The sequence below is a fragment of the Trametes versicolor genome (assembly GCF_000271585.1).
Source record: "Trametes versicolor FP-101664 SS1 unplaced genomic scaffold TRAVEscaffold_7, whole genome shotgun sequence".
Lineage (NCBI taxonomy): Eukaryota > Fungi > Basidiomycota > Agaricomycetes > Polyporales > Polyporaceae > Trametes > Trametes versicolor.
The window spans coordinates 1,299,568-1,323,785 of NW_007360327.1; the positions used below are offsets into that span (position 1 = coordinate 1,299,568).

Sequence of the window (24,218 nt, forward strand, 5' to 3'; positions counted from 1 at the left end):
CGCAGAGTCTGTGGAGGAAGCAGAGGGCGACGAGCGAGGGACGGGCATCTGGCACAGAGCCTTGACAGGCAGCTTCGACCGATGACGCCAGCGCGAGGGCTCTGTCGGATGGTGAGAGGGAGAGGTTGGGCGACTTGGACGCTGCACTGAGCGGCAAAGAAGCTCAGGGACGGACCGAGTCGGCTACGATCGACGTCACAGAAGGAACGGGGATCACGTGTAGGCGCGTCACGCGTCGCGCGCGCGTGGCTCGCGTTGCGCGAATCGCGAGCACCGAGCGCGTCCACTCCAATCCCTCCTTATCCCTCTTCTCTTCCCGCCACCACCACCGATCCCCGCGCGCCCCCCCGCCTGGGCCCCGCCTGGGCCGCCACGACCTCGACGCTACTCAGCGCGCACGAATACGCAAGATACCACCCGAGCACGCCGCCAAGCCACCCCTCGCGGACATTGACGACTGGTCGCCCCCCTGCATCGACTTGGCTACCGCCCCCAGCCGCCCACTCTTTCAAATTCCGATCTCATCGCGACGACGCGTATGTCATAACAGCCTTCTATGCATCTTCACGCTGAGCATCAGTCGATCGTAGTCCTAGATATCAATAGCACCTCTAGGCAAGGCCCGCCACCAACACGCGCGCACTGCTCCTCGCGCTGATAGAACTCCCCAAACCCGGAAGATCACTACGCTCCTTGTCGCCATAATATCCCATCTTGCATACGATCAACACGCTGTCTTTGTCCCGCTTTAGCGCATATATCCTCCTACTAATTCCCGACAGACGGGCTTCCTTCCCTCCGGTGAGTACATTTCACCGGGCGCGCCCTATGTCCATCAGCTTAGCGACAGCACTCACAGTTTTCGTCTCAAAGATATATTCTCACTGCACCTAGTTCGCATACCAGCATGACCCGCCCTCCCGCCGAAGTTGCCCGGTGGCTCAAACGCACCTATCCGCGACCGACCGTCGATCCTGTATGCTGCCCCCTGTGGAGCTTCTGCCACTTCGCTAACCAGTTCGCCTCGTAGGAATGGATCGAAGGTTGCTATTCCTGGATTCTGGAGGAGCGAAACCTTGATCCCGCGCGTGACATGCCCGCGATCCTCGAGCTCGTCAACGCCCAACTCCTCGCGTCGGACTTCGCCGACAGTATGGTCCCTGGGACAGGCTTCCCAGAGAACATCAACGCTGCGGAGAACACCGTCCTGCAAGGACCCATTCTCGTGGAGGTAGTCGGCATAATGGAGATCGGCCACAGCGCATACAGTTTGCTCCAAACTTACGAGTCGCGCGAGGAGTACCGCAAGCAGGCGGCTCTGCGGGAGGGGCGCGAGCAGAGGAATGGCGAAGAACGCAAACCGATGCCGAAGTATCCGCGCTCGATGCTGCAGTTCCAACTGAGCGATGGAGTGGCCGTCTTGCCCGGGATTGAGTGCAAGCCATTTCCTCAGTTCGAATTAGGCGAAACCCCGTTGGGTTGTAAGGTCAGTTCCACGCCTTCCGGTGCTTCTGCTAAACTATATGCACTCCAAGTATCACCCGCTGATACGCTCGAAGGGCAGATGATCCTCAGCAACGTATCAATCCGTCACAACACCGCCCTCCTGAAGCCCGACTGTGTCCAGGTAATGGAGGGTACGAAAAACGACGATAGGGATGCACAGCGCGACGCCATATTTTTCCGTGCTCTCAAGGCGAGACTAGGGTACGCCAGCCCTCAATAGGCATATCCCCTCTACTAACAAATACTCTCCATAGAGAGGACGTACCGGAGCCTGAACCTGCACCAGACATCCAACCGGTACCCGCCCAGGATCCAGTAGCTGCTCCCCGTCCCGCACTCCGCGACATCTCTCCTCCAGCGGACGACGCAGATGCCGGCCGCGCCAACTCGCCACGCCGAGTCGAGCGTGAGCATGACGATGATATGGGCCAGCCTCGTCGCCGGAAACGACCCAGTCGTGTCGGTCGCTCTCCCTCCCCGGACCCACCCCCGCGCGAAGCAGTGTTGCAGCGCTCACGGTTCTTCTCCAAGCCAGCAAGTGGCGCAAGTGCGAGTGGCCTGGCTAGCGCCAACGCGGGCGCGGACGAAGACGCAGACGTCGGCAGGGTCCGCGTCAACTCCGGGGACGCAGGCGCAATGCGGAGCCTCGCCCGCGCCATTGGGCTCTCCCCACCTCGCGCGCCGCCCGCGGACCTCCCAGAGAGCGACGACGAGGAGAATCCGTTCATGTCACCTACGGCCAACGGCGCCTCTAACGGGAAGGGCAAGCAGCGCGCGGAGGTCTCGTTTGGCGAGCCGGGCTCGGAAGACTACGACTTTGAGTTCGACGTGGACGAGAGCTTCCTCGAGCAGGTCGACCGCGCTGCGCAGGAGGCGCTCCTCCGCGACACCGTCGCCAACTCGACTGCCAATGCCACCGCCAACGCCACCGCCAACACCGCCGCGCCCGCGACGACCAACGGCCGCGCGAGCAGCGTCCAGGCGCCGCAGACGCAGACGCGAGTGAAGCCGGAGCCGCGCAGTCAGTCCACGACCCGCACACTCTTCACGACTGGGATGGCGGCACACCGGCGCGCGGGCTCGGTGGCCGCGGGCCCGGCGTCGTCGAGCAGCGGGGCGGACGCGCCGATGGACGTGATTGACATCAGCGACGACGAGGTCGAGGGCGACAAGGAGAATGTGCCCGTCCCGACGCGGCATGTGCGCAGGCGCGTCGCGCCGGAGCCCCCGCAGGAGGACGTGATTGAGCTTTCGGATTGAGAGGGACGAGGGACATGAATGTGTTTGAGGCTACCACTAGGGCAGTGCGCCCGGGGGGCGCGCAAGGGTCAGTGAGAAGACGGAATATGCGTACACGCAGGACGATACCATACGAAATTGATGTAATGTGTTGGGTCGAGCGGCGCGTGCTCCGCTAGGGATGCACGCGTGCTCGCGGTCGTACTTATTATACCACTCTGTAAGCTTATATCACTGACTATCGACGCGCTTGGGGGATTCGGGGGATGCGAAACTCATCTATATCGATAATATGGGGAATACATACAGACGGTCCTGCTGCACGGCGCTGGAGGCCTCTAATATACACACGATGTCCACAGAACGGCGTTCAGCCGAGGAGCGTCACCTTCGTCTTTTTCTTCTTCTTGGGGTTGGTGGCGAACGTCCGCCAATTGCCGACGCGCTGCTCGCGGGTCTCTGCAACATCACACGGCGTCAGCGAGCCATTCACCGAAGAAAGACGGAATAGCCGGGGAACGGACCTTCCCAGCGCGCCTCCTCCTCGGCCTTGCGCTTCTTGGCGTTCACTTCCTCCTCCTTCTTGCGCGCCTCGAGACCTTCGTTTGCCAAATTCATCTTTACGGCTCTGTCATAAGAATATGAGCACGGTTCCGCGGTGAATGCGTGCGAGACACTTACTTCCGTCGTCGGACCTCCTCGTCTATGAGCATCTCCTTCGCTTTCGTGAGGAGCTGCTGCTTCCATGGGGGCGTGAGGCTCTTCAGGCGCGGGTCGTCATCTCGGGTGTTCAGAGGGAGGGTGAGCGCCTTCAGCAGGATCGCCCGCGCTTGGTGGATCACGGCGTCGAGCTCCTCGCGTTTCTGCTTATCCGACAGCTCTGATTCCGCCTGCAAGGCAGCCAGAATATCAGCATTCCGTTCATTCAGGTGCACAAGACCGCGCGTAGGCGTAGCCAGTGGCGCGGAGAGGCATAGCACAGTTGAACCTACGCACCTTCTTGAGGAGATCAAAAGCCTCTGGGGCGCGGGCATGGGACGTCTTGTCAGGATGGATGACTGGTTATCAGACACGTACAATGTGTGGTCAATAAAGGTCATGGGCGGAGGGCCGGGGAGGCCAGCAGGTCGGGATGCTCACAGAGCGAGAGCTGCCTGTACTTCTTCTTGATTTCTTCGGGTGTCGCGTCCTCACTGATGTCCAGCATCTCGTACGGGCTATAGGCGTAGTCAGTATCGCGCTTGGCGCGGGGAATAGAGACAGGACACCAGGACGCACTTGAGCTTGAACGCCTTCAGGATACGCTCGACCTCGATCTCGCGCTGGAACGCGGTGGCCTCCCTGCTGAGGAGCCGTTCAATGTCCTCCGTCGCGGCATCTTTCGGGGGTGCCCTGGACGAGCTGGCGGCGGGCGCGGACGACGAGGACGACGCTGCTTCAGACATGACGACTGAGTACGCAAGACGACCGGGGACAGATATTTACAGCGCGGTCGCGTTCTGCAGCACACACGGACGGGGCGGCGCGCGGAGGCCGGGTGGTGATGATGACGGGCGGGAGTCTGAGATGAGGAGAGGCAATAGAGAGCACCCTGGGTCAGAGTGCGCAGTGGGGGTCTATAGCAGAGATGCGGGCGGGCGCTACCGACGCCTTCTCTCCAGTCTCTGCCATGAACTCTTTCTGCGGGGCGTTCCTCCGACCAGCCTGCCGTGCACAGTGCCTTTCCTCGACTGCGCGTACGTCTTCATTCGTTGGCCAGACACATGTGAGCTCGTATGGCTCGGACTTTCTGGAGCGCCCCTGACGCTGCTGTCATTGTCAGAGAGGTCTGCACGGTCTTTCACGGAGAACACCGGCACGCTCCGTCCGCCAGGACGGCCCACAGTCGAGCTGGATACCTCGCAGACATGCATCGACTGAGAGTGGCCCTTCGAGCTCGTCGAGTTCGTCAAATGCTCCTCCGCCTCCACCAGGTGGCTCCCGCCCACAATTCAAGAACAGACAGGAGCTCTATGCGGCCCGGAACCGTAGCCTGCTCATGTACACCAGCGCAGTGGTATGTCCCCCTTTCCTTCCTCTTCTCCTCCACTTCCCTCCCAACGCTCATCCACCGTCGCCCAGATCATAGCGGGCATCGGCGTGACCTACGCGGCGGTCCCGCTCTACCGCATGTTCTGCGCCGCGACCGGCTTCGCGGGCACGCCCAAGGTCGGCATGGGCAAGTTCGAGGCGGACCGGCTCGTGCCCGTCGAGGACGCGAAGCGCATCAAGGTGCACTTCAACGCGGACACGGCGGACGCGCTCCCGTGGTCGTTCACGCCGCAGCAGCGCTTTGTGAGCGTGCTCCCGGGCGAGACGAGCCTCGCGTTCTACAAGGCGAAGAACACGTCCGACAAGGACATCATCGGCATCGCGACGTACAACGTCACGCCCGACCGGGTGCGTCTGCCCTTTTGCGTTAGGGTATCATAGGGCACTGACATGTTTGTGGTGTAGATTGCGCCGTACTTCGCAAAGGTGGAGTGCTTCTGCTTCGAGGAGCAGAAGCTGCTTGCCGGCGAAGAGGTCGACATGCCCCTGCTGTTCTTCATCGACCGCGACGTGCTCGACGACCCCGCCTGCCGGAATCTGGACGACGTCGTTCTGTCATACACGTTCTTCCGGTACGCCCCTTAGGCGCAACCCGATACCGTCCGAGCGCTGACTTATGCTTCCGCAGGGCACGGCGGAACGCACAGGGCCACCTCGAGCCCGACGCCGACGACGAGATTGTGCAAGCCTCTCAGGGCTTTTCGGGGTACGACATCGCCCCTAGGGCGGAAGACCGAAAAAAGAGCGAGGAGAAGCCCTCCTCATAATACTGGTTTTATCGTATACTGCCCTAATATCACTCCACTCTCGGATCAGCTTTCCTGCATTAATCCCAAGCGTCAATAATGGTGTGCACACCTCGAAAACTTCATGTGTGGCTGCTACGGTAAGTTACTCCCGGTCAGTGGTTCACACATGAGGCACACGTTGCTTTGAACTTCTCGAGGAGATGAGGGAAAGAGTAAAATGGGTTATAAACGGAACCGATACATGAGTGAGATATGGAGGGATATGGATACAAATCGAGGCTAGATGATACGGAAGGGACTGTGTTGGCGGTGGGCGGGATGGCGCGAGGATGGACGTGGTGGGCGGCGCGGCGGGTGTGGTGATGAGGATGGAGAGGTTTCGAGAACACTGGTAGGGTCGGTCCGGGGTTCTTGACGGTACTGGGGCTACCGAGCGAAGAGTCCAAGGGTAGGAGAGCCAGCGACAGGGAGCGGACGACATGGAGCTCCCAGGTTGACAAAGGGGAGGTAGAGGCCGGGGAGAGCAGGATTTGGGAGGGGTGCACCAGAACCAGGGGAAGGGGAGGTTCAGAGTGCCAGGTCCAGGGGGAACTTTGTCCCGGACGGGGTGGGGAGCTTCGCGGGCAAGCATCGCGTCTTGCCACGCATTTGATTTCTCGTGTTCATTTGAACGTTGTGTCGCTATCAATACGTTGCTTGTGAGTGCCGGTGACCGTGTGCCAGCACGGCGTGTCGGAGGGAGGGAGCACCAGGCTCGGGATGCGAGGGGAGGTGAGGGGAGGACAGGAGGGGCTTGACGATTGCAGAAAGAGGTCGCCAGCCTGGAAGGGGAAATGTCGGCTTGAGAGTGGTGGGGTGTGGCCTCGAGTGTTGTGGTCGAGAAAACGAGCGGTGGGGGTGTGATGCCGTAGACAGAAAGGAGCGACTGTGTAACGAGTGTGTGGTTGGGGCGGATGATAGCCGGAAGCCAGAGGGAGGACGAAGCTAGACGGTTGACGAAGCCAGGAGGATGACGAAGCTAGAAGGAGTATGAAGCTAGAGGGGGTGACGAAGCTAGAGGAGGAACTTAGAGGTAGGTGGGGTGAGAGGACGAAGACACAGAGCAAGGGGAGTGCTGGGGAGAGTGGGCGGGAATGAGCAGCCTTATATACTGCTCTCGAGGCTGCTCGACGTGATCGGACAGAACTCTATTTTGTTTAAACCGACTCACGTGCAGAGTGACCGTGTCGTTGGCCGCTGTATGTACAACTTCACCTGTCTTCACAGTCCCGCCCGATATAGGTAGGTGCCTACCGCTTTTGGACATGCACTTTGGTTTGGTAGCCTCGTGGTGGTTTCGACCAGCCTCCCCGAGACAGATTTTACCAGCACCGAGCTGCTCATTCCTGCTCGCAAGCTTCACGTGAAGTGGTGGTCTTGCTTTGCTTGACCGGTAACTGGCGATCATCCATCTCAAACGTTGTGTGTCGTGTGTGACGCATCCCGGCTATAGCGAGAATTAATGCAAGAAATCCAGTGTAAACCGCCTATGAGATACTGTACTTTTCAGCCGTTGACGCAACGTAAAATCAGGGGGAAATGTCAATACTCATGACATTTCGACATCGCCGTCCTCGTCGTCGCTTCCCTCGACATCCTCCCAGCCACCCTCCTCATCCCTGTCCTCCTCTTCCGGGGACGGTTGTATACCGAGAGCTTCGAGTTTCGCAATGAGCTCCCCGACGTGCTCGAGCAGCGGCCTGTCTGGGTGCTCCTGAGTGACATGCAGCTGTTGCGGCCGTTTGTCAGTTCCACTGTGTGGTAGTCACGAGTCTGGGGTCCACAAACCATTTGACATGTCTCCAGGCAGTCCCGTGCATCCCGCGCGAGCTCCTCCCACCCAAGCTCGTCGAGCTTGCCGCCGTTCTCCTGCGCCTGCTCGGCCATGAGGAAGAAACACCAGCCCTCCAGATACCACGCTTCGACTTCCTGATCGTCCGCCGCCATGATCCCCTGCAGGACCAATAGGGCTGCCGTGTAGAGTGCAAGTTCCAGGAAAAGTTTCACGAGTGCGAGTCGGCTCGGTATTGGCGGTAATCTTGAGTCGTCTGCGGTTCGTTTAGCGGGTGAGATATAGAGGTGAATAGCGGCGTAACACACCAAGGTCGAGATCCTTCCACTGGCTCCAAGCCTGCTCTAGGTACGCCTTCGCATCGTCCGGTCGCTGCTGGGACATCCGCACCGAGGCGAACGCCTGCAGCGCTTCCGTATTCCCGGGGTCCGTTTGCAGCGCGAGGTTGAGCAAATCCTCACACGTCTTCTCCGCCGCGGGGTCAAAGCTTCGGGGTCTGAGTATTTGCCGTGTCCGAGCAGGAATATTTGCAAGACACATACCATAGGTCGTATGAGGGATCCATCCAGATTTCCACCATCCCAATGATAGCACGCACGATACTCCGCCTGATTTCAGCGTCGTCGTCGTTTGCGGCCGCGTGATCGACGGCCCGCTCCTTGCCCTTCAACTGGCTGGATAAAATATCCACAGCCGTCTGGTAGTGCTTCAGCGCGAGGTGCGGGTCGTCATCGCTCAGCTGCGCAAGATACAGGTGCGCCGACGGTGGAGGCGTCGGCGGCGCTCCAGGATGTGGGGGAATGAGGGATAGGAACGTCTGTGCGCGCAAATCCAAAATGTATCAGCCGGTCTTCGGTATTCCCTGCAAAGTGATCAAAGCGCACCTTTTTCGCAGCCTCGAGCTCGCCCGTCTCTAGCTGTGCAACCCCTAGCATCTCCTTCGCCTCCACATGCTGCGGCTCGCGCTCGAGCACCCGCCGAGCAAAGCGGGCCGCGAGCTCGTAGTCGCAGCTCACGATCAGCTCCTGCGCCTTCTCGAGGAGTGCGGATATTGGCGGCGCAGTGGCCGGCTCCGCGGTGTGTTCTGTGACTAAAGCTTTCGCTTTGCGAGTTTTTGGTCGTGTGCGTCCCATGTTAGAATGTGTGGAATGCGGACGGGCGGGCGGGAGGGGAGCAGGAGCTGAAGAAGGTAGAAAGAATATTGGGCGCCTAGATGCGAATGTGTGCGGGCGTCTCGATCGAATTGTGGCGACGCGCGACTTGTCTCTTGCCGTCATCTGGGGCTATCTGGACCTGTGGCACCGTTCGCTCCCAGCTCTCTGCAAGCTCTCTGTGTCGCACTACTCATACTGGAGCATAGTTCTTCTCGTTTGATGCTATAATGGATAGCTTCGGCAACAAAGGCAAGGAGAGAGCAACGGACGACGCGCTCTTCCTGGAGCGGCTTGATATGCTGTTCGAACAAAGCCTAGCAGACATCCGGGCCTTTGCTGAACGCGAATGCAGGACATTCGACGAGGTATGTGTGCTCTGACATGGGAGCTATAGGCGTCCTGAGGACCGGGCCTGGGTAGATCCGGAAACGTATGGCAGAGCTGCACTCGAAGTACCTCTTCGAACCATCCAGTGTGGCGACGTCGACAAGAGACAGGAAGGAACTCAGTGCGTAGCTATTACCACAGCATGAATGGTAATTGAACATCGAATACGCGTAGCGAGGAGTGTGCTTCTCAGCGTGTCGCGGCAAATGGAGTGTTTGGAAACCCTCGCCGGCCTGCAATCGTTCTTTCTTGTAGTCGATCCATCCGACCAAGCGGACGAGGGCTTCCTCGGCGGAACTCTTTCTGGGCGCGAGTTCTGGCGCGGCCACCGTGGATGCGGCTCCCCAGGCGCACAGATGTTCAAAGCACATTGCGTCCGCGCCGCGCAATCACGGCCACACAGCCTTGGTTCACCTCCCATGATAGACCCTACACTCCTTCCGACACCTGTGCCGCCAGCCGCGACGGGAACGGGGACGAAAGGTTCTGCGCGAGAGCTCAAGGCGGAGCTGTACGCAGCTATGCGCGACGCGCTCAGGTGTGCTTCTGGGGGCTCGACGGTCCCGCTGAAGGCTAACTATATGCATCATGCACCACAAGAGCCGCATCGGGCGTCAGAACGGCAGAGATGAAATGGACCAACCATTCAAAGCTGGACGCCTATGGGGTGCGCTTGGTCGGCTGGCCCGATGCCATCCCTCTGCAGAATCCATCTACTTTCTCCGTGGCGCAGAACAAGCGGCTGCTGGAGATGCTCGGGGCCGGACAAATATTCTTCGAACGTCTGGACGGAGTACCAAGTTCACAGAGCTGGCAGGATTCAGTTGTTCAGTCGCCACACTTGGATGAAGAGGCTATGTTCGAGGATGCCATCGACTTCTCGTGGACCGGTGAGCCGGGCGAGAACGAGCCCCTGCATGTAAGCGCAGCCTGTCCGTCGCATGATTGTCATCTGACATGGACATGTCAGCAGCCGGACGATTGTGGCGACTCGTCGCTCGTAGAGCATACAAGCTGGAGCCCGGGAGGTACCGCTGACCATGCGGGACCCACTACGCCGAAGAAAAGACGTATTGAGGAACCATAAACATGTTTCTTCTGCCCGACAGCCGGACATACGGGTACGCTGGTCGTTGTTGTAGTTCATATATTTAATACTGCTTTGTGCGGGGCAGGTCACTGCATGAGGCGTGGAGTAAGTTTCAGCTAGATCAGTATGCAATCTCTACGCGAATGTCTACCTTCCAAAAAAAACCAGGGGGCAGCACTGGCACGGAGTCCTGATACCGTCGCTAAAGAGGGATCGATTGTGGTGCGGTCAGCAGTAGGTAAAGCCTAAGATACAGTCCATAGTCTACAGTCACAGTGTCATTGCGCAGTCATCAATCGCGAGGTCCATGTCCTCCCTTCGAACGTAAGCACTTGCAAACATAAAGGAAAGCCCTCATTATCCGTGTGCATGCCGCGCAGACCAACGTCCCCCGACTCGAACAGCGAGTGCTCAAGGCAGCCACAGGAACCGCTTCACCAGCGTCGGGAAGTCAGGCGTGCCCAGGCCCGTGACCGGGTCCCACCCGCGCAGCGCAGGGAACCCGTCCGTGCCGCACCCCGGGTTCGTCCCGTTCGTGATATCGTGGAACGCGTCCGCGAACCAGTGCGAGTAGATCTGCCCACGCAGCACGCGTCAGCCGTCTCGCCCCTCTCGCACACCCAAGCAGATGCACGTACCGCGGGGTTGATCCACCCGACCGGCGTCTTGTTCGCCGCGAGCCGCGCGTCGTTCACCGCGGTGAGGATCGCCGCGAAGATCGGCGTCGACGCGGACGTGCCGCCCGTGAGCGTGTAGTTCGCGTCGATGACGGCGACCGTCGGGAGCCCGTTCGCGCTCACGTCCGGGATCCCGCGCCCGCTGCTGTTGAACAGGCTCGGGTCGACGCGGTTCCCGAGCTGCTTCAGGTACCCCGCGACCTGCCGTTTCTGGAATTCGGGGCGCGGGAAGACGTTGGAGAAGCCGCCGCCGGAGCCGAAGAGCGACGTTGCGCTCTCGGGGTCGTGCACCTGCGCGTACAGATGAGCAGCTTCGTTGTATATATGTGGGAGCGAAGGGAGAGGGTAGACGTACCGACTTGCCGGAGTCGACCTGCGTCGCTCCGACGGCGGTGACGTATGGGCACGTCGAGGGGAAGTTGGGGAGGAACGCTCCCGGGCCAGGGACCGCGGTGCCGTTCGCAGCCAAGCACAAGTTGTCTCCGTTCGACGCGACGCCGTTGTCCCCGGACGCGAAGAGGAACGTAATGCCCATCATCGACAGCTGCCGCCGCTCGTCAGCATCCAGCAATGCGAGGATCCGAATAGACGAAGGGCATACCTTGCCGATCTCTGCGCACTGGCGCTGCATGTAGAACGGCGGGAAGTCCTCGCCACCGGTGAACGAGACGGAGATGACGTTCGCGGGCTTCGTGCCCCCGCAGTCCTCGGTTACGTCGAGCGGGCCGTCGATGTCCGGGTCGTCGCCGCCGTCGAAGCTGCAGAAGCCGCCGTCGAACGCGTCGAGGAGGAAGTTGATCGAGCCGCCTGCAATGCCGCATCGTCAGTCAATTGCACACAACATAAGCGACGGAGTGGGAGAAGACGCACTTCCGCCGACCTGGAACAGCTGTACGGGCTGCTGGGGGCTGATGAGACCCATGACGAGCTCGAAGTCGAGGTCCGGCTCCGAGATGAAATCAGGGTCTGTCTCGTTGAAGTCCGGGGTGTCTGCGCGACCGCGTCAATGACTGTCCACTCCTACAAAGAGAGGTGGAACTCACCCGAGTCCAAATCGATTGGCTGGAATGCTGGCAAAATGCCCGCAGCATCAGGGTTGAACTTCTGGAGGAATAGGGTCAGGTCATCGGCATTGAGCGTCTGGTCCGCGAGCTCCACTGTACATCGATGAGTATCTCCGCAATGTGCTCTACGGAAGCATGCCATGCTCACCGACGCCGATCGAGTTCTTGCCCGTTTCAGTGAGATTGGGGTAGAAGTTGTACAGGGCGCGGAAGCAGTCGATCGTGGCCGCCTTGTCGCAGTCAACAGCATCCAGGTACGATTCCTGAAATATCAGTTAGCATCAACGCGTGCATTTCGGCTTGATAGGATGCTCACATCCGTCTTGTGCGTGGGCGCGCCGTTTGGCCTGCGCATCTTCCCGGCCGGAGAAAGACTCCTCTTGCGCTTCCCGCCGTGCGCGCCGAGCTTGATCATCTCGAAGTGGACAGTGGGAGTAACGAGGTCGACGTGGTCGCGGACGTGCTCGGGAAGATGATACCCGTGGTGGCACCCAATGTCCTCGGACCCGTCTTCGTGCTGGTAGACGTAGTACTTCGTCGCCAGGAGCTGCTCGGCCTCCGCCACGCTCACGTTCACGAGCATGTACGAGTGGTCCTTGCTCATGCGCACCCGCGCAAGGTCGATGCCGTCGGCCGAGAGCCATGCGCGCACGGCCTCCTTCGTCTCCGTGGAGGGCTGGAACGCCTGCACGACCTGGGAGGGCGTCCACCACTGGCCGTAGTTCGGCGACTCGGGGTCGGCGAGGTTGAGCAGGTGCTCGTCGAGGTTGTCGATGTTGCCCTGCCGCAGGGCGATGCTGAGCGGGAGGACCACATCTGGGTCTGCGCGGCGATGGAGAGACCACCGTGGGGGGAGCGCGTCGAGGCGCTCGTGCAGGACGCGTCGTGCCAGAGATGGAGAGGCCGCGGCGACAGTCGCTATGGAGGCCAGGAGGCCCACAAGGGTTCGTAACATTACCATCGTGAGGAATTAGGGAGGAAGGACTACGTGAGTTGTGGAGGAGGAGGAGGGATGCGGCCGACGACGCGGCGACGAGGAGGGCTGGGAGAGGCATGGTTGGTCGCGGGCGAGGTCATATATACGAACTCGAAGGCGTGCAGGGCACGAGCGCACCTAGAAAGGAACAAGCCGAAGAGAAGCTGGCCGGGGACGTGCCCGCAGGCGGTAGCTGCCAACATACTCTTGACACTTCATCATCATGCTCTTCACCGCCACCGGCCGTGAGGAAGGCAGGAAGGCAATTGTCCTGCAGAAAGCGATGCCTAGCCAGATCTCAGCGCAGCACAGAGAGTCTCCAGATAGGCAGAGGCAGCCAGCGTAGTGTCCAGGGCCGAGCAGAGGCGACAGAGGCGTCGCAGGGACACAGACAGTCTAATCGCATTTCAGTTTCGAAGCCCACCCATACATCACCGACGTTGTTCTCATCGCTGCCACGAGGCACGAGCATTTCGCGCCAGCGCCGCGTTCACACGGGCACTTCACGACCATACCCTGATATAGCGAACACCCATGTCAGCAAGCTAGCACACAGGGCGGGAGGAGTGCGCAGGACGCACAGGATGTGTACCCGGGCTCTTCACAGGCCTCGCCCGAGCAGGCTCGCTCGGCTGTGCAGGCCTACGGGCATAGAGAGGCGGTGGTGTGTGTGCACCGAGCTCGCCGAATGCTCCTATGCACGGTAACTTGATTGTTGGGCGGCGGCCCTGTGCCGGCGGCGCCGGAGGCATGGAGGAGAAGTAGCAGGATAGGGCCGCATGCGCGGCGGCTGGCTGAAGAAAGCTCCTAAGTAGTCTGCATGCATTTGAGGCATGCTTGGAGGAGGGTCCCGTATCATTATTTGTCAGCAGACAATTGATCTCCGACGACGCGTCGAGATCTATACACAGGCACACTTGACGCGTCGCGCGCGCGACGCGTCCGGCCATTCGTCAAACACTAGCCATACTGCTAAGCTGGTCTTACTCTCTAGCCTCTTTATTGTCATGATAAAGTATAGCGCACTGCGCAGGATCTTGTTTACGCTATCTGCGTGGTGCAGGAACCGTCAAGACTCGCACCAATCTCTGGGCTTGCTCAATAGCTTGCATGATGTGCGGTGAACGGGCTTCAAAAGGCCAATTTGCACAAAATCGGGATACAGGGTGGTTGAGTATGAGACCATACGTGAGTGCGAGGTTATCAGACCCCTGCAAAACGTCCAGATGAGCTCATTCGATGATGCGAAGCCACGCTGAAGGACTGACTCCCAAAATGCCTTCCACGGCGGGGCGTGGCTGCGTTGCTGGAGGGTATGGCCCTGAAAACTTGGTACCCGAGCAACAGGTGGGATATATATGTGCCGTGTGATTCTAGCTGGCATAAGATGGGGAATACGCCGCTGCATTGCCAGGGGGATAAATGGATGTCGATATTTGACAAGTCGGACTAGAATTTCAATTCTATCAAGCTAGATGATGAAAGTGGTATCGATAATTTGATATATAGCTACCCATAAATGATATGCAGCTTATTGATTCACTGTCTGCGTCCTATGCGCTAGTTTGTCGCCATAAAACCGAGAGAACAGTGGCCGAGAGTGCTGTACGACTAAACCGCCAAGCTGTTGGCGCCCGTATTTCCATGTTGGGTCTTCCCATATAAGGAGCGCACGTGGCGTCTTAGTATGGGAATACCTATTTAGGACCATCGGATCACTCGGCATCGAAGAAAGGGGACCCTCCTCCAAGGAGGGCGCGTTTGAAAGCAGACGTTAGTGTGATCGTCCTCCCCCCCTCGACAAGATCACCTTCGTCTGCCTAGGGGAGACAAGCTCCTAAGAGGCCCGCCGATTTTATGGGCGAGCTGGGTCGAAGGCGTCTTCGGCGCAAACTTTGAGTTTCTTGCTGCGGGCCCCTTGACATCTTCAATAGCATGCTATAGAACGCTTCACAAGCAAGTGGACGTGTAGGAGGGAGAGCCACTGGACAGTTGGGGGCGCTATAGCAAGATGACAGTGTGTGTCCTGCACTAGGGGGCCAAGAATATATATCCTGGCACGCAGCAGTACTTGCAGGAAATTACGTTCATCTGTTCAGCTCGTGTCACTTGAACGTAACGTGTCGGCTTGGGGTATATGCGCTAGAGGTACGGGCGGCAAAGGAGATCGACTAGAGGTCGTATGAATCGTATCTCAAGAATGAATGATCTTTGGAGGTTTCCCAGGAGTATGCATGTTATTAGCAGGTAGAGACATTGTAGGAGATGGTGGAGAAAAAGAGAGAGTCGCTTGGCCGTGGGCCGGCCATGGCCAGCCTTTACGGGCGTCTATAGATTAATCCCCACAATTGATGTGAGTAACACATTAGAACATGAACATCCCGCCAGAAAATGAGGTGAAAGTGGATGGTATACGAGAAGATTACTGAAGCAGTAGAGTACAAGGGTAATAACCTGAGTAGCATATAGTAAATTCCCGTTCATAGCATGATAAGGGTATCAGTCGTTTTTGTTGAGGTCATGAAGCGTGTGTCGTTGGCGAGCGTTCAAAGGCGTAGCCTGGGGGGCATTGGGATGCTTCATGCCTTCCCGGTGAGCTGCTTGATCTTATTCAATCTCTCGCGCTGAAAGAAGACAAACATTTAGCATACATGCACTTCACTGGGAACCGGGTATCGAGATATACTCACGTCGTCGACGGCCTTCTGCGCCCTCAGCCACTCAACCTCCTTGTTCTTCTCCTGCAGCATCTCAGTGGCATCCTGAGCGTGCTGCTTCGATGCTTCGCGCGCGTCCTCGAATGCGTTCAACTCGGCTTGCGCGCGCTCGTACTTGGCGCGTGCAGCAAGGTACTCAAGCTCCACCTTGCGGAACTCGCGGAGCACCTTCGAGTAGGAGGCATATGTCTTTCCTTCCTCCTAGAAGAACAGGGGGCGCTGTTAGATAATGTAGACATGCAGATGGAACTATGAAAGCGTACCTTGACGGCAGACTTCTGCAACTTCTGGATGTCGGCAAGCTCCTTGACAGCATCGTCAAGGGCCTTCTTCTCCGCCTTCCCCTCCGCTTTGATGACCTTGGCCACCTTCTTGCCCTCCTTCACTGCAGTGGTTGTCAGCATCTATCAAAACCGCATATACCCAAAAGCACTCACTCTGTGCCTTATTGAGCTTCGCCTTCTGCTTCTCCGTCAAGCCCGCCTCCGCGCTCCGGCTGCGCGCATCGAACTCCTCGTCCATCTCCTGGCTGGCCGCAGGCCCAACAGTGCCCGCCCCAGCCGCGAAGCTGCCCCCGCTCAGACTCACACGGCGTCTGCGCAGCACCGACGGCGTCGTGCGCACGCTCGCGCGCCCGCCCTCCGTCGGAGCAGCCGAACGGAACGAGCGCAGGGACGACGCGCGCTTGAACCCGGTATCGTTGCGGCGCGCGGATGGGCGCGCCCCGTCGGCGTCCTCGTCCCCGTGCGCGTTGTCGTCGAGCGAGTGGTGCATGGCCTGGCCGCGCTGGAGCGCGTCGCTGCTGGGCGACTTGGACCAGACGACGGGGAGGGGCGCGATGTTCGTGCTCGCGCGCGAGGCGGAGCGCTGCAGCTTGGACGAGGGGGAGGTCGAGCCGTACCCGGAGTCGGCGACGGACATCGAGCGGCGGTGTTGGCTGACCTTGGAGCGCGGCTTGTCTCCTGAGATCGAGTCTTGGGCGGGACTGAGGGGCTCTGAGTCCTCGTCGCCGTCGGCGGGGCCTTTGCGGACGATGGGATCACGGGGGGCGCCAATGGTGAGAGAGGGCTTGTGCGTGAGAGTTGTTGGGGCGCGGGTGTCCTCGAGAGGCTGCTCGGGCTCGAAGGCTCCGGGGAGAGTCTTTGTGCGCTCGCCTGACATGGTGGGAGGTGCGTCGTCAGAGTCGTCCTTGCCCCATGAGGCGACGGGAGCGTCGAAATAAACTTCCTGCTCACTTGCAGGCGTGTTCGCGTAGTCGATGTAGGTCTGTCGGGGAGACATGGTGTTTGTGTGGTAGTGTAGAGGATGTGGGTGTATGCAGAGGGGCTAATGGAGAGAAGAGAAGTGGCGAAGACGTGCGATAGAGGGCGGGTATATAAGTCGCGGGCAGGCGGGAGATGTCATTGGAGCGCCAACGCGCGATCGACGTCCCACCCGTTATTACTTTTCCCGATATGGAAGGCCACCTGCCTAACACGTGTATGACGTAGGGGCGCGAGCTCGGATGTCATTTCGGACTTGCGCTACTCACCTCCGCACTTTTGGGCCCCACTCCGATGGCCTACTACGATGGGCTGTGCCGATACGCCCAGGCGCGTAAACAGTAGGCGTGTCGAGCGCACCGTCCGTCCCCGACGTCCCCGGGTGCTATGTCGGGAGTTAGTGTCAATGGTTTCGTGGCGGACTGCTCATGAATTCCAAGAAAGACTGGAATGTTCCCTACCCCAAAGACTTCCCCGGCATGCGGGGGGATGTGCCGCATCTGCATGATCCTGGCTCTGAACAAATGTTGGGTGTGAGCATTACCCGCCGGAGACGTCAAATGAAACCGCGCTAGTCCGTCGTTTCTTCTATTGTAAGTTGGGCCTAGGCTGGATGCTTGTTAGCGAAGCACGGGGACCGTCCAGGGCATGACATCAACATAGCCTCGAAGCGCGTCATGCACGGCAGAGTACCTGTCCTGGAATGACTCCAACAGATCTCAGTAGACTTCCTTCTGCATTGCTGAGTCCCGAGCTCGCATGAACGAAACTCTAGCAGTACTTGCCAATATGGCTCTGGGCATGCCCTTGGGGTATATTCCATCCAATGCGTGCCGACAACAATAACGGAATAAGTTACCTCTCCAATCAAAACCGAGCATCTAGAAGAAATCACCAACAACCTCCCTCTCGTCAGATGCGAGAAGCACCTCCCGGTCGGGGTACAACGCTTTCACGACCTCCTTCTCCGTCCACTTCTGCTCTGAGGCGTCCTTGCTGGCGGAGACAGGTGTGAGCGTGTAGGTGACTGAGAGCGCGGACAGCGCGCCGCCGTATGCGTGCGAGATGCCTAGAGTTATGCGAAATTAGTATTAAGAGACACAGCGATTAGCGGGAGATGAAGACTACTGACCAGTGTCGATGATGATGATCTTCCCTCCGCATCTCGATACAATTTTCTGCCACACATTCAGGTTGTTTGTTGTTGAAGCCAATGCCAGACGAAAATGACCCACCTGGAAGTCGGGAGTGTGTCCCATCACCATCCGGCGCGTTCCAGTCCTGCTCAAAACATCGTCCACCTCCTTGCACACCTTCTCCTCGGGGTCGAGCGCCCACCCACGGTACCACAAGGGTCCGTCGGACCCGTACAGCCGGTGCTCCTGGTTCGTCGCCTCATGAGGCAGACCAGGGTACGGATTCGGCGGGTGCGGCGGCGGGTGCACCTTGCGGTGCTGCAGCTTGCGCAGCAGCGACGTCGAAAGCTCGTTGATGCGCGACGGGAACGGTGTCAAGTCCGGGTACGCAGGTGCGAGGCCCCCGTGCACGAACGAAATCGCGGCGTGGGAGAGGGGCGACGTGGACACAGAGTCCGTCTCCGGGTCGTAGTCCGTGTTCGGCGGCCCGAGCGCGGGATGGAGCGGGAGGCGCGAGGTGGTCGTGTAGTTTGCGGCCCAGCTGCGTCCGATGCGTCCTGTTGCGAGCATCTTCTGGCGCGCGGCGACGGAGCCGAACGTCTTAATTTCCGTGGCGGGCACATACCTTGAAGTTAATTAGTACCGGGCGGGCTCGTGTTGTGACAGACGAATCGCGGCTCACCTCCAGTCGCCTGTCGGTGCAAAGGTCGTCTATCAGCTCAAATATACGCCACCGAGCTGCAAGGCTACTAACCGATGGCGTTCATCCACTCGTGGTTGCCTAAATGTGTCAGGACGGTCCCCTCGGTGGCCTTCGCCTGCTCCCGGAGCTTGTCCATCCATGCGTACAGCTTAATAGTGTCGTCTCCCCTGCACGCACGACGTCAGAATTACTATCACAAAAACGCGCCGCCGGGGCTGCATAGTGCATACCGGTCAATGATGTCCCCCGTCTGCACGAAGAAGTCTACGCCCCCGGACCAGTCTCCGTGCTCATCAACCACGCCCGCCATCTGCAGCACCTTCTGCGCGTTGGGAAGGTCTCCATGCAGGTCGCCGACCGCCACTATCGTCCGCTTGAACTCGCCCGCTACGCGTTCCGTGTCCACCGCCTCGGACGGGTGGGCGTGGGCCGGCGCTCCGGGGCTGTGCTGGGCTCCGAGCTGGATGGCCTCGATAGGCCGCTGGGCGGAATGGGCGTCGTCATGGGCGTGCTGCGCACTGGTGTGGTCGGGGTGCACTGCGAGCGGCCAAGAGAGTGGGAAGCTCGCCACGAGATCGAAGGCGGGGAGGAAGGACCGGCAGACCCAGAGGATAGAGAGGACCGGGACGAAGACGGAGAGCAGGACAAGTATACGGGGCATTTTGCGGTACTATCTGAGCTGCATATATCGCTACAGACCTCTCGTTCGCGGAGTACAGAGCTGAGACGAACGACCGTGACGGCGGTGTGCAAAGGAACAGAGGGCGGAGCGAGCGCCCATCAACCCGTTGTTGATTAGAGTTTGTGCTCACGTAATGCAAAGGAAGGGCAGTTGACCCCGGACTATGTGCGGTAGACGCCCGCGCAACCCTGGCATTTGGGGAGGAGAGGCCGGATCCTTTACCTCTCAACTGACCACAGCGCAGCCCCTCGCATCGCTCCCGCCGCTCTTTTTCCCCCGCCTGCCTCCTACCATCAGCTACATCTCCGTTATAATCCCCGCGCACATGCTCGCTGCCTGCTGAGCTCTCTCCGCCAGGCCCACGACATGCTGCCCTTGTTCCTCCTGCTCTCCGTCCTCGCCTTCCTCGATGGCGCCTCCGCCGTTTCTGGAAGCTGGCGGCCAGACATGCGCAGGAGTCTCAAGAGCATCGGCAGCACTTCCGCACGCTCTGGCCTGCACGCCCGCGTCCTCGAGGGCATCGTGACGGACCTCCCGCCGGCGAACAACTCGACCATCGTCCCCGTCGTCTTCTCCTCGGACCGACAGTGAGCCCTTTTCCCTGTCGCGCACGCACGCGGCGCCTGATCAGCATGTGTGCGCAGGACGTACTACGCCCTCGCCGGTGTGGGCTCGGTTTCCTTACGCCTTGCACTGGATACTGCGTCCGCGGACCTCTGGCTCGTTTCCTCGGGCTGTACTTCCAGCGCGTGCAACATCCCCAAATACCCTCTCGCCTTCGAGAGCTCGACATTCGTTCCCGTAAACTCGAACGGCACCACGTTCAATGTAACCTATGCCGATTCGACAGGTGCGCGCGCAAGTTCCATTTCTCCACATATCCTCACTTAAAACATGTCTAGGCGCACAAGGATTTATCGCGAGGGAGTCAGTCACCCTGGGCAACTTGACTGTTGCGAACCAGGCTCTCGGTGAGTCACTGTTTTGCGCAGAGTGCGGGGTGTCGCACATGCTGCTGCGGATGGTACGGCGGGTATTCCTGGAGCGCCTTCCCGGATGTCACAAACTATGTTTAGCGGCACACGGTTGGCTGCCGTCTGTTGGGTTGCGATATACTTTCGAAGCATACACCCCCAGCATATATCATGGCTGCCACAGCAATTACTGACATGCTTGGAATTAGGCTTGGCAAACGCCTCCACTGTGCACTTCACCGACAGCATGAGCGGCGTTCTTGGTCTCGGCTTCCCCCGCCTCTCCACGATTGGAGACAGTGCTGTGAACGGTAGGTTTCTACCCATTTTATCCCCGGCACTTGACCTCACTAGGGCCATCTAGCGACGCCCTTCTTTGCTACCATGGCGCAAAACGGACAGCTGGACTATCCGCTGTTCGGACTGAGTCTCACTAGGGACTCTAGCGGTACCCTCGCATTAGGTTTGTCCTGTACGTTCTCGCTTCCTTGTTAACAGCGCTCACAGCCCTGGAAGGTGCCATCGACGGCTCGGTGGTAACGAACCGGAGCCTCGTCGAATGGAACGAGGTGGTGCCTTTCGCGCCCTTCCTGAGTGATAGCAACAGCAACGCCTCGTCGTACCTCCAGTGGGCGCTGGTGCTTGAGAACATTTCGGTACGTCCGCGACTCAATAACAGCTTATATGTGCAGCGTGGACCCACAACTATATGTCGCAAATAGGTGAACGGCACCGCGGTAACGCCGGAGCCGACTTACCCCACCCAGACCCTGAACTCCTCCATAGCATTGTTCGACGTGTGCGTACCTGATCCAGTTCTCGAGGTTAATCCTCTCCATGCCTCGTGTATTGATTGTCAATTACCTTTCGCTCCACCTTCCGTGGTGTGCCTGACAGAGGCACCGCCGGAATCTATGGCCCGTACCAGGACGTGAGTGCTGTGCCTCTCGAACTCCTCTTAAATGGGCGTCTGGCGCTGATTCGGAGCTCGCGCAGGTTTCGCGGATGTATGCCCTCATAGACGGGGCACGCCTCGTGGACGACAGTACGTCATTCCCCTTCATTTCATCTGCATAGAAGGCGGGTGCTCAATGGAGCTTCGCGGGTAGGCATCGGGCAATGGGTTGTGCCGTGCGACACGGAACAGACAATGTCGTTCAACTTCGGGTGCGTGTCCTGTGTCCTTCACTCCTGGTGTAGCGGCTGATCGTGTGGGGTACGTAGCGGCCAAGACTTCGTTCTGCAGCCCACTGACTACATGATCGGCCCTGCTTCTGGCAACCCGAACCTGTGTCTCTCGTGGCCGAGGGCCAGCAACCCGAGCTCGGATGGTATCGACTGGCAGCTCGGTGCGTATACATCTAACATTATATGCAGCATCACGCTTATATCGTCACACTCTAGGCTCGCCCTTCCTGAGGACGGTGTACTCGATCTACAGGTAAAGCGCACACGCAATTTGTTTCGTGCACGGCTAACAGCGATCCTTCCAGCTTCGGCATCAACAACAAGGAATCGCCCATGGTCGGACTCTTCCCGCTCGCGAACGCCAGCGCGCCCATCGAACCCTCGGCATCCGTCTCTGCCTTCCTCGCGTCGTACTCCGCGACCGTCGGCACCACACTGCCCAACTTCCTCATCCCTACGCCCTCGCCCACAGCGCCCGCCTACACCTTCAACACATCTGTCTCCGCGACGCGCGGGCAGATCGTGAAGACCGGGCTCGCAACAAGCACCTACGTCGCACTGCTCGCGAGCAAGCACCAGAATGCGACCGCGCTACCTGCGATCACGCCCTCGCCCACCGTCGCGACGCTCGTCATCACGGACACGAGCGGGCACACGCTCACCAGCGTGTCTACTGCGGCGACGCCGAGCATTACCCTCGGCGTGCCCGAGGGCTGGACACAGAACGGCGCACGGCCACTTGCGGCGCACACAGGCGCGTCGTGGGGCGTCGCGGCGGTGCTCTGCGCGCTCGCGTGGGGCGTCCTATAGGCTCAGCCCCGCCCTTCCCTCCTCGTCCCTCCTACCCCTATTTATCATCCTCCTCGCTACCGCTCTCGCACCTCCCCACACAGACTGTCCGCACACCCCATCCCCTCTCATCCACCCACCACGATCGCCCTGCTGTCCTGCATATAGTACATACACCGGTCCGTATTTGTTATCCGCTTCGTTTTCTCTGCCCATAGACGTTCGTAGCACGTGTGTTAGTAGGCCTTGCGCTCTTGATACGTCGTATATTCCGTAGTTGCGCTCCTGCTGTTGTGGAGCGCAGAGACTTTGCGCATTGTCAATATAGCTGTACGCTTGCATGTCGATATTTTGCAGTTGCTGGGGTCGGTGTGGTGATTTAGGCTGTAGCCTCGCCCAAGCTAGCGACTGTGCCTATGCGCGCCGATGTACGATGATGGTGGTACGATGCACACCTCGATGATCCCAATAAAGAACGAGTCGGATACTGCCCCACTAGTATGGTGCTATGCTGGTATGGTACAAGCAAGAAATACACTCCTGTTCACAACTTCGAATTCGTGTTGCCGTTGCCGCTGAGTCAGAGGAGCTTCTCGACCTCGGTGTCGATCGCCTCGGGGGACGTCGTCGACGCCCAGCGGTGGACGACCTTGCCCTCGCGGTCGATCAGGAACTTCTCAAAGTTCCACTGTACGCATCCCGTCGTCAGTCCCAGTTCCAGTCCCCTTGCCCCCTCAACACCACACAGGAAACAAACGCACCTTGATGCGGGTGAGGCCGAGGATGCCGGCCTTCTGGCCCTTGAGCCACTTGTAGACCTCGTTCGTGGCGTCGCCGTTGACGTCGGACTTGGCCATGAGGGGGAAGGAGACGCCGTGGTTGAGCTCGCAGAACTGCGCGATCTTCTCGTCGTTCTCGGGCTCCTGCCCGCCGAACTGGTTGCACGGGAAGCCGAGGATGACGAAGCCCTTCTCCTTGTGCTTGTCGTACAGCGCCTGCAGGCCCTTGTACTGCGGCGTGAACCCGCTGGAGGGGCAGACGCACCGCGTTAGTATGTGGGGACGCGGGGATGCGGGATAGAGGCAGGGAGGGAAGAGGAGGTTGGGAGGGGGGGGGCAAGGATGGGGGACGTACCACTTGGATGCAACGTTGACGATGAGGACGACCTTGCCCTTGAGCTCCTCGAACTTGTACGTCTTCCCGCCCGGGAGGGACGCGGAGAGCTCGTAGAAGGACTTTGCGTCGGACATGGCTGATTGCTTAGAGCTGCTGAAGGTGCGGCTGAGATGTGGTGGTGAGCGGATAAGACGCGTCGGCGAGCGTGCGGATGAGCGTGCGAGGTGGTGGGAGAGCGCAAGATAGTGGTGCGGGCGTGCGAGAGCGGACGGGCGCGGACTAAGTGTGGCACGAGAAATATATCGATGAGCCAGGGGGGCGGGGGCGCGATGCATGTGCCTTCTGGCTTCTGCTGAGGCGATGGCAGCTGCTGGGAGAACTGAGCACGCTGCCTCAGTCAGCACAGGCCCTGCGCCCGAGGGCCGATCGCGACCTGCTCACGACCCCCGCCTTCGAGGCGCGTTCACCGGGCCTCGGCTACTCTACTCCCGTTCTGACCACTTGGCGGTGTCTTTCACTCGACGACGAGAATGACAGTGCGGGGGCCGAGGGGCAGATACCGCGGGGATATCATCTCACCACTCTGACAGAGGAGGACACCAGCCTTGCGCGGAAGGATCGCGTTCAAGTGGGTGACTTGTAGGTCCCAAGTTTAACATGCGGGATCGCTTAGTACCGCCGTACATAAAAGCAGTGCTTTCTGAGAAACCAAAGAAGCCACTATAGCACGGCTCAAAGCCCATGGACGTACACATAATGATATCGTAATCAGGCGAGTTATACTATAGCTATAGCTAGTGTACACATCTTCATACTTCGCTTTAGCACCTACTACTTCAGATCTACTGGCAGCAGTCTCGGTGTCCGTACTTCTTCCTCCTTTCATG

At 59.3% G+C, this 24,218-nt stretch overlaps 9 protein-coding genes across 9 annotated transcripts; 3 read left to right on the forward strand and 6 right to left on the reverse strand.

Annotated features, from left to right (window-relative positions):
- Window positions 1–872: 872 nt before the first annotated feature.
- TRAVEDRAFT_169438 (DnaJ-domain-containing protein) lies at window positions 873–4,323 on the reverse strand. The gene is made up of 9 exons (XM_008041513.1): window positions 4,024–4,323; window positions 3,886–3,962; window positions 3,742–3,803; window positions 3,427–3,635; window positions 3,270–3,373; window positions 1,761–3,204; window positions 1,565–1,707; window positions 1,031–1,486; window positions 873–976 (listed from the first exon to the last, which is right to left on the reverse strand). The coding sequence occupies exons 1-6, from the start codon at window positions 4,188–4,190 to the stop codon at window positions 3,116–3,118; spliced, it is 708 nt and encodes a 235-aa protein (XP_008039704.1). The 5' UTR covers window positions 4,191–4,323; the 3' UTR covers window positions 873–976; window positions 1,031–1,486; window positions 1,565–1,707; window positions 1,761–3,115.
- A 94-nt stretch (window positions 4,324–4,417) lies between these two features.
- Window positions 4,418–5,674, forward strand: TRAVEDRAFT_150075 (cytochrome oxidase assembly factor). The gene is made up of 5 exons (XM_008041514.1): window positions 4,418–4,510; window positions 4,568–4,801; window positions 4,867–5,184; window positions 5,242–5,408; window positions 5,465–5,674. Exons 2-5 carry the CDS (start codon window positions 4,784–4,786, stop codon window positions 5,601–5,603), a joined length of 642 nt encoding a protein of 213 aa, XP_008039705.1. The 5' UTR covers window positions 4,418–4,510; window positions 4,568–4,783; the 3' UTR covers window positions 5,604–5,674.
- Window positions 5,675–7,057: 1,383 nt separating this feature from the next.
- On the reverse strand, window positions 7,058–8,549 carry TRAVEDRAFT_169445 (uncharacterized protein; the record flags this gene model as incomplete). Its single annotated transcript, XM_008041515.1, has 5 exons — window positions 7,058–7,353; window positions 7,413–7,672; window positions 7,725–7,903; window positions 7,959–8,233; window positions 8,301–8,549. The coding sequence occupies 5 exons, from the start codon at window positions 8,547–8,549 to the stop codon at window positions 7,174–7,176; spliced, it is 1,143 nt and encodes a 380-aa protein (XP_008039706.1). The 3' UTR covers window positions 7,058–7,173.
- Window positions 8,550–8,718: 169 nt separating this feature from the next.
- Window positions 8,719–10,096, forward strand: TRAVEDRAFT_150080 (uncharacterized protein). The gene is made up of 5 exons (XM_008041516.1): window positions 8,719–8,935; window positions 8,991–9,078; window positions 9,132–9,495; window positions 9,558–9,876; window positions 9,928–10,096. Exons 1-5 carry the CDS (start codon window positions 8,798–8,800, stop codon window positions 10,042–10,044), a joined length of 1,026 nt encoding a protein of 341 aa, XP_008039707.1. The 5' UTR covers window positions 8,719–8,797; the 3' UTR covers window positions 10,045–10,096.
- Window positions 10,097–10,458: 362 nt separating this feature from the next.
- On the reverse strand, window positions 10,459–12,743 carry TRAVEDRAFT_126771 (subtilisin-like protein; the record flags this gene model as incomplete). Its single annotated transcript, XM_008041517.1, has 8 exons — window positions 10,459–10,623; window positions 10,686–11,015; window positions 11,080–11,268; window positions 11,326–11,531; window positions 11,595–11,714; window positions 11,768–11,881; window positions 11,937–12,051; window positions 12,105–12,743. The coding sequence occupies 8 exons, from the start codon at window positions 12,741–12,743 to the stop codon at window positions 10,459–10,461; spliced, it is 1,878 nt and encodes a 625-aa protein (XP_008039708.1).
- A 2,600-nt stretch (window positions 12,744–15,343) lies between these two features.
- Window positions 15,344–16,255, reverse strand: TRAVEDRAFT_125284 (uncharacterized protein; the record flags this gene model as incomplete). The annotated part of the gene is made up of 4 exons (XM_008041518.1): window positions 15,344–15,388; window positions 15,455–15,682; window positions 15,745–15,866; window positions 15,919–16,255. The coding sequence occupies 4 exons, from the start codon at window positions 16,253–16,255 to the stop codon at window positions 15,344–15,346; spliced, it is 732 nt and encodes a 243-aa protein (XP_008039709.1).
- A 1,280-nt stretch (window positions 16,256–17,535) lies between these two features.
- On the reverse strand, window positions 17,536–19,315 carry TRAVEDRAFT_29616 (Metallo-dependent phosphatase). Its single transcript, XM_008040947.1, has 6 exons — window positions 18,813–19,315; window positions 18,634–18,749; window positions 18,562–18,571; window positions 17,979–18,504; window positions 17,876–17,921; window positions 17,536–17,812 (listed from the first exon to the last, which is right to left on the reverse strand). The coding sequence occupies exons 1-6, from the start codon at window positions 19,241–19,243 to the stop codon at window positions 17,625–17,627; spliced, it is 1,317 nt and encodes a 438-aa protein (XP_008039138.1). The 5' UTR covers window positions 19,244–19,315; the 3' UTR covers window positions 17,536–17,624.
- A 396-nt stretch (window positions 19,316–19,711) lies between these two features.
- On the forward strand, window positions 19,712–22,236 carry TRAVEDRAFT_125666 (acid protease; the record flags this gene model as incomplete). Its single annotated transcript, XM_008041519.1, has 13 exons — window positions 19,712–19,851; window positions 19,909–20,114; window positions 20,167–20,235; window positions 20,448–20,549; window positions 20,603–20,701; window positions 20,755–20,894; window positions 20,961–21,037; window positions 21,136–21,169; window positions 21,235–21,283; window positions 21,348–21,405; window positions 21,463–21,587; window positions 21,643–21,679; window positions 21,732–22,236. 13 exons carry the CDS (start codon window positions 19,712–19,714, stop codon window positions 22,234–22,236), a joined length of 1,641 nt encoding a protein of 546 aa, XP_008039710.1.
- Window positions 22,237–22,795: 559 nt separating this feature from the next.
- Window positions 22,796–23,465, reverse strand: TRAVEDRAFT_124939 (glutathione peroxidase; the record flags this gene model as incomplete). The annotated part of the gene is made up of 3 exons (XM_008041520.1): window positions 22,796–22,903; window positions 22,977–23,241; window positions 23,350–23,465. The coding sequence occupies 3 exons, from the start codon at window positions 23,463–23,465 to the stop codon at window positions 22,796–22,798; spliced, it is 489 nt and encodes a 162-aa protein (XP_008039711.1).
- Window positions 23,466–24,218: the final 753 nt, after the last annotated feature.

Coding starts and splice junctions, on each gene's coding strand:
- TRAVEDRAFT_150075 (XM_008041514.1), top strand. Junction 5,185..5,241: donor ACAACGTCACGCCCGACCGG/GTGCGTCTGCCC, acceptor TTTGTGGTGTAG/ATTGCGCCGTACTTCGCAAA. Junction 5,409..5,464: donor CTGTCATACACGTTCTTCCG/GTACGCCCCTTA, acceptor ATGCTTCCGCAG/GGCACGGCGGAACGCACAGG.
- TRAVEDRAFT_169438 (XM_008041513.1), bottom strand. CDS start 4,190: ATGTCTGAAGCAGCGTCGTCCTCGTCGTCCGCGCCCGCCGCCAGCTCG. Junction 3,963..4,023: donor CTGAAGGCGTTCAAGCTCAA/GTGCGTCCTGGT, acceptor CTACGCCTATAG/CCCGTACGAGATGCTGGACA. Junction 3,205..3,269: donor GGAGGAGGCGCGCTGGGAAG/GTCCGTTCCCCG, acceptor GTGATGTTGCAG/AGACCCGCGAGCAGCGCGTC.
- TRAVEDRAFT_150080 (XM_008041516.1), top strand. CDS start 8,798: ATGGATAGCTTCGGCAACAAAGGCAAGGAGAGAGCAACGGACGACGCG. Junction 8,936..8,990: donor AATGCAGGACATTCGACGAG/GTATGTGTGCTC, acceptor GGGCCTGGGTAG/ATCCGGAAACGTATGGCAGA. Junction 9,496..9,557: donor GCTATGCGCGACGCGCTCAG/GTGTGCTTCTGG, acceptor ATGCACCACAAG/AGCCGCATCGGGCGTCAGAA.
- TRAVEDRAFT_29616 (XM_008040947.1), bottom strand. CDS start 19,243: ATGCCCCGTATACTTGTCCTGCTCTCCGTCTTCGTCCCGGTCCTCTCT. Junction 18,750..18,812: donor ACGGGGGACATCATTGACCG/GTATGCACTATG, acceptor TCGTGCGTGCAG/GGGAGACGACACTATTAAGC. Junction 17,813..17,875: donor GATCATCATCATCGACACTG/GTCAGTAGTCTT, acceptor GCATAACTCTAG/GCATCTCGCACGCATACGGC.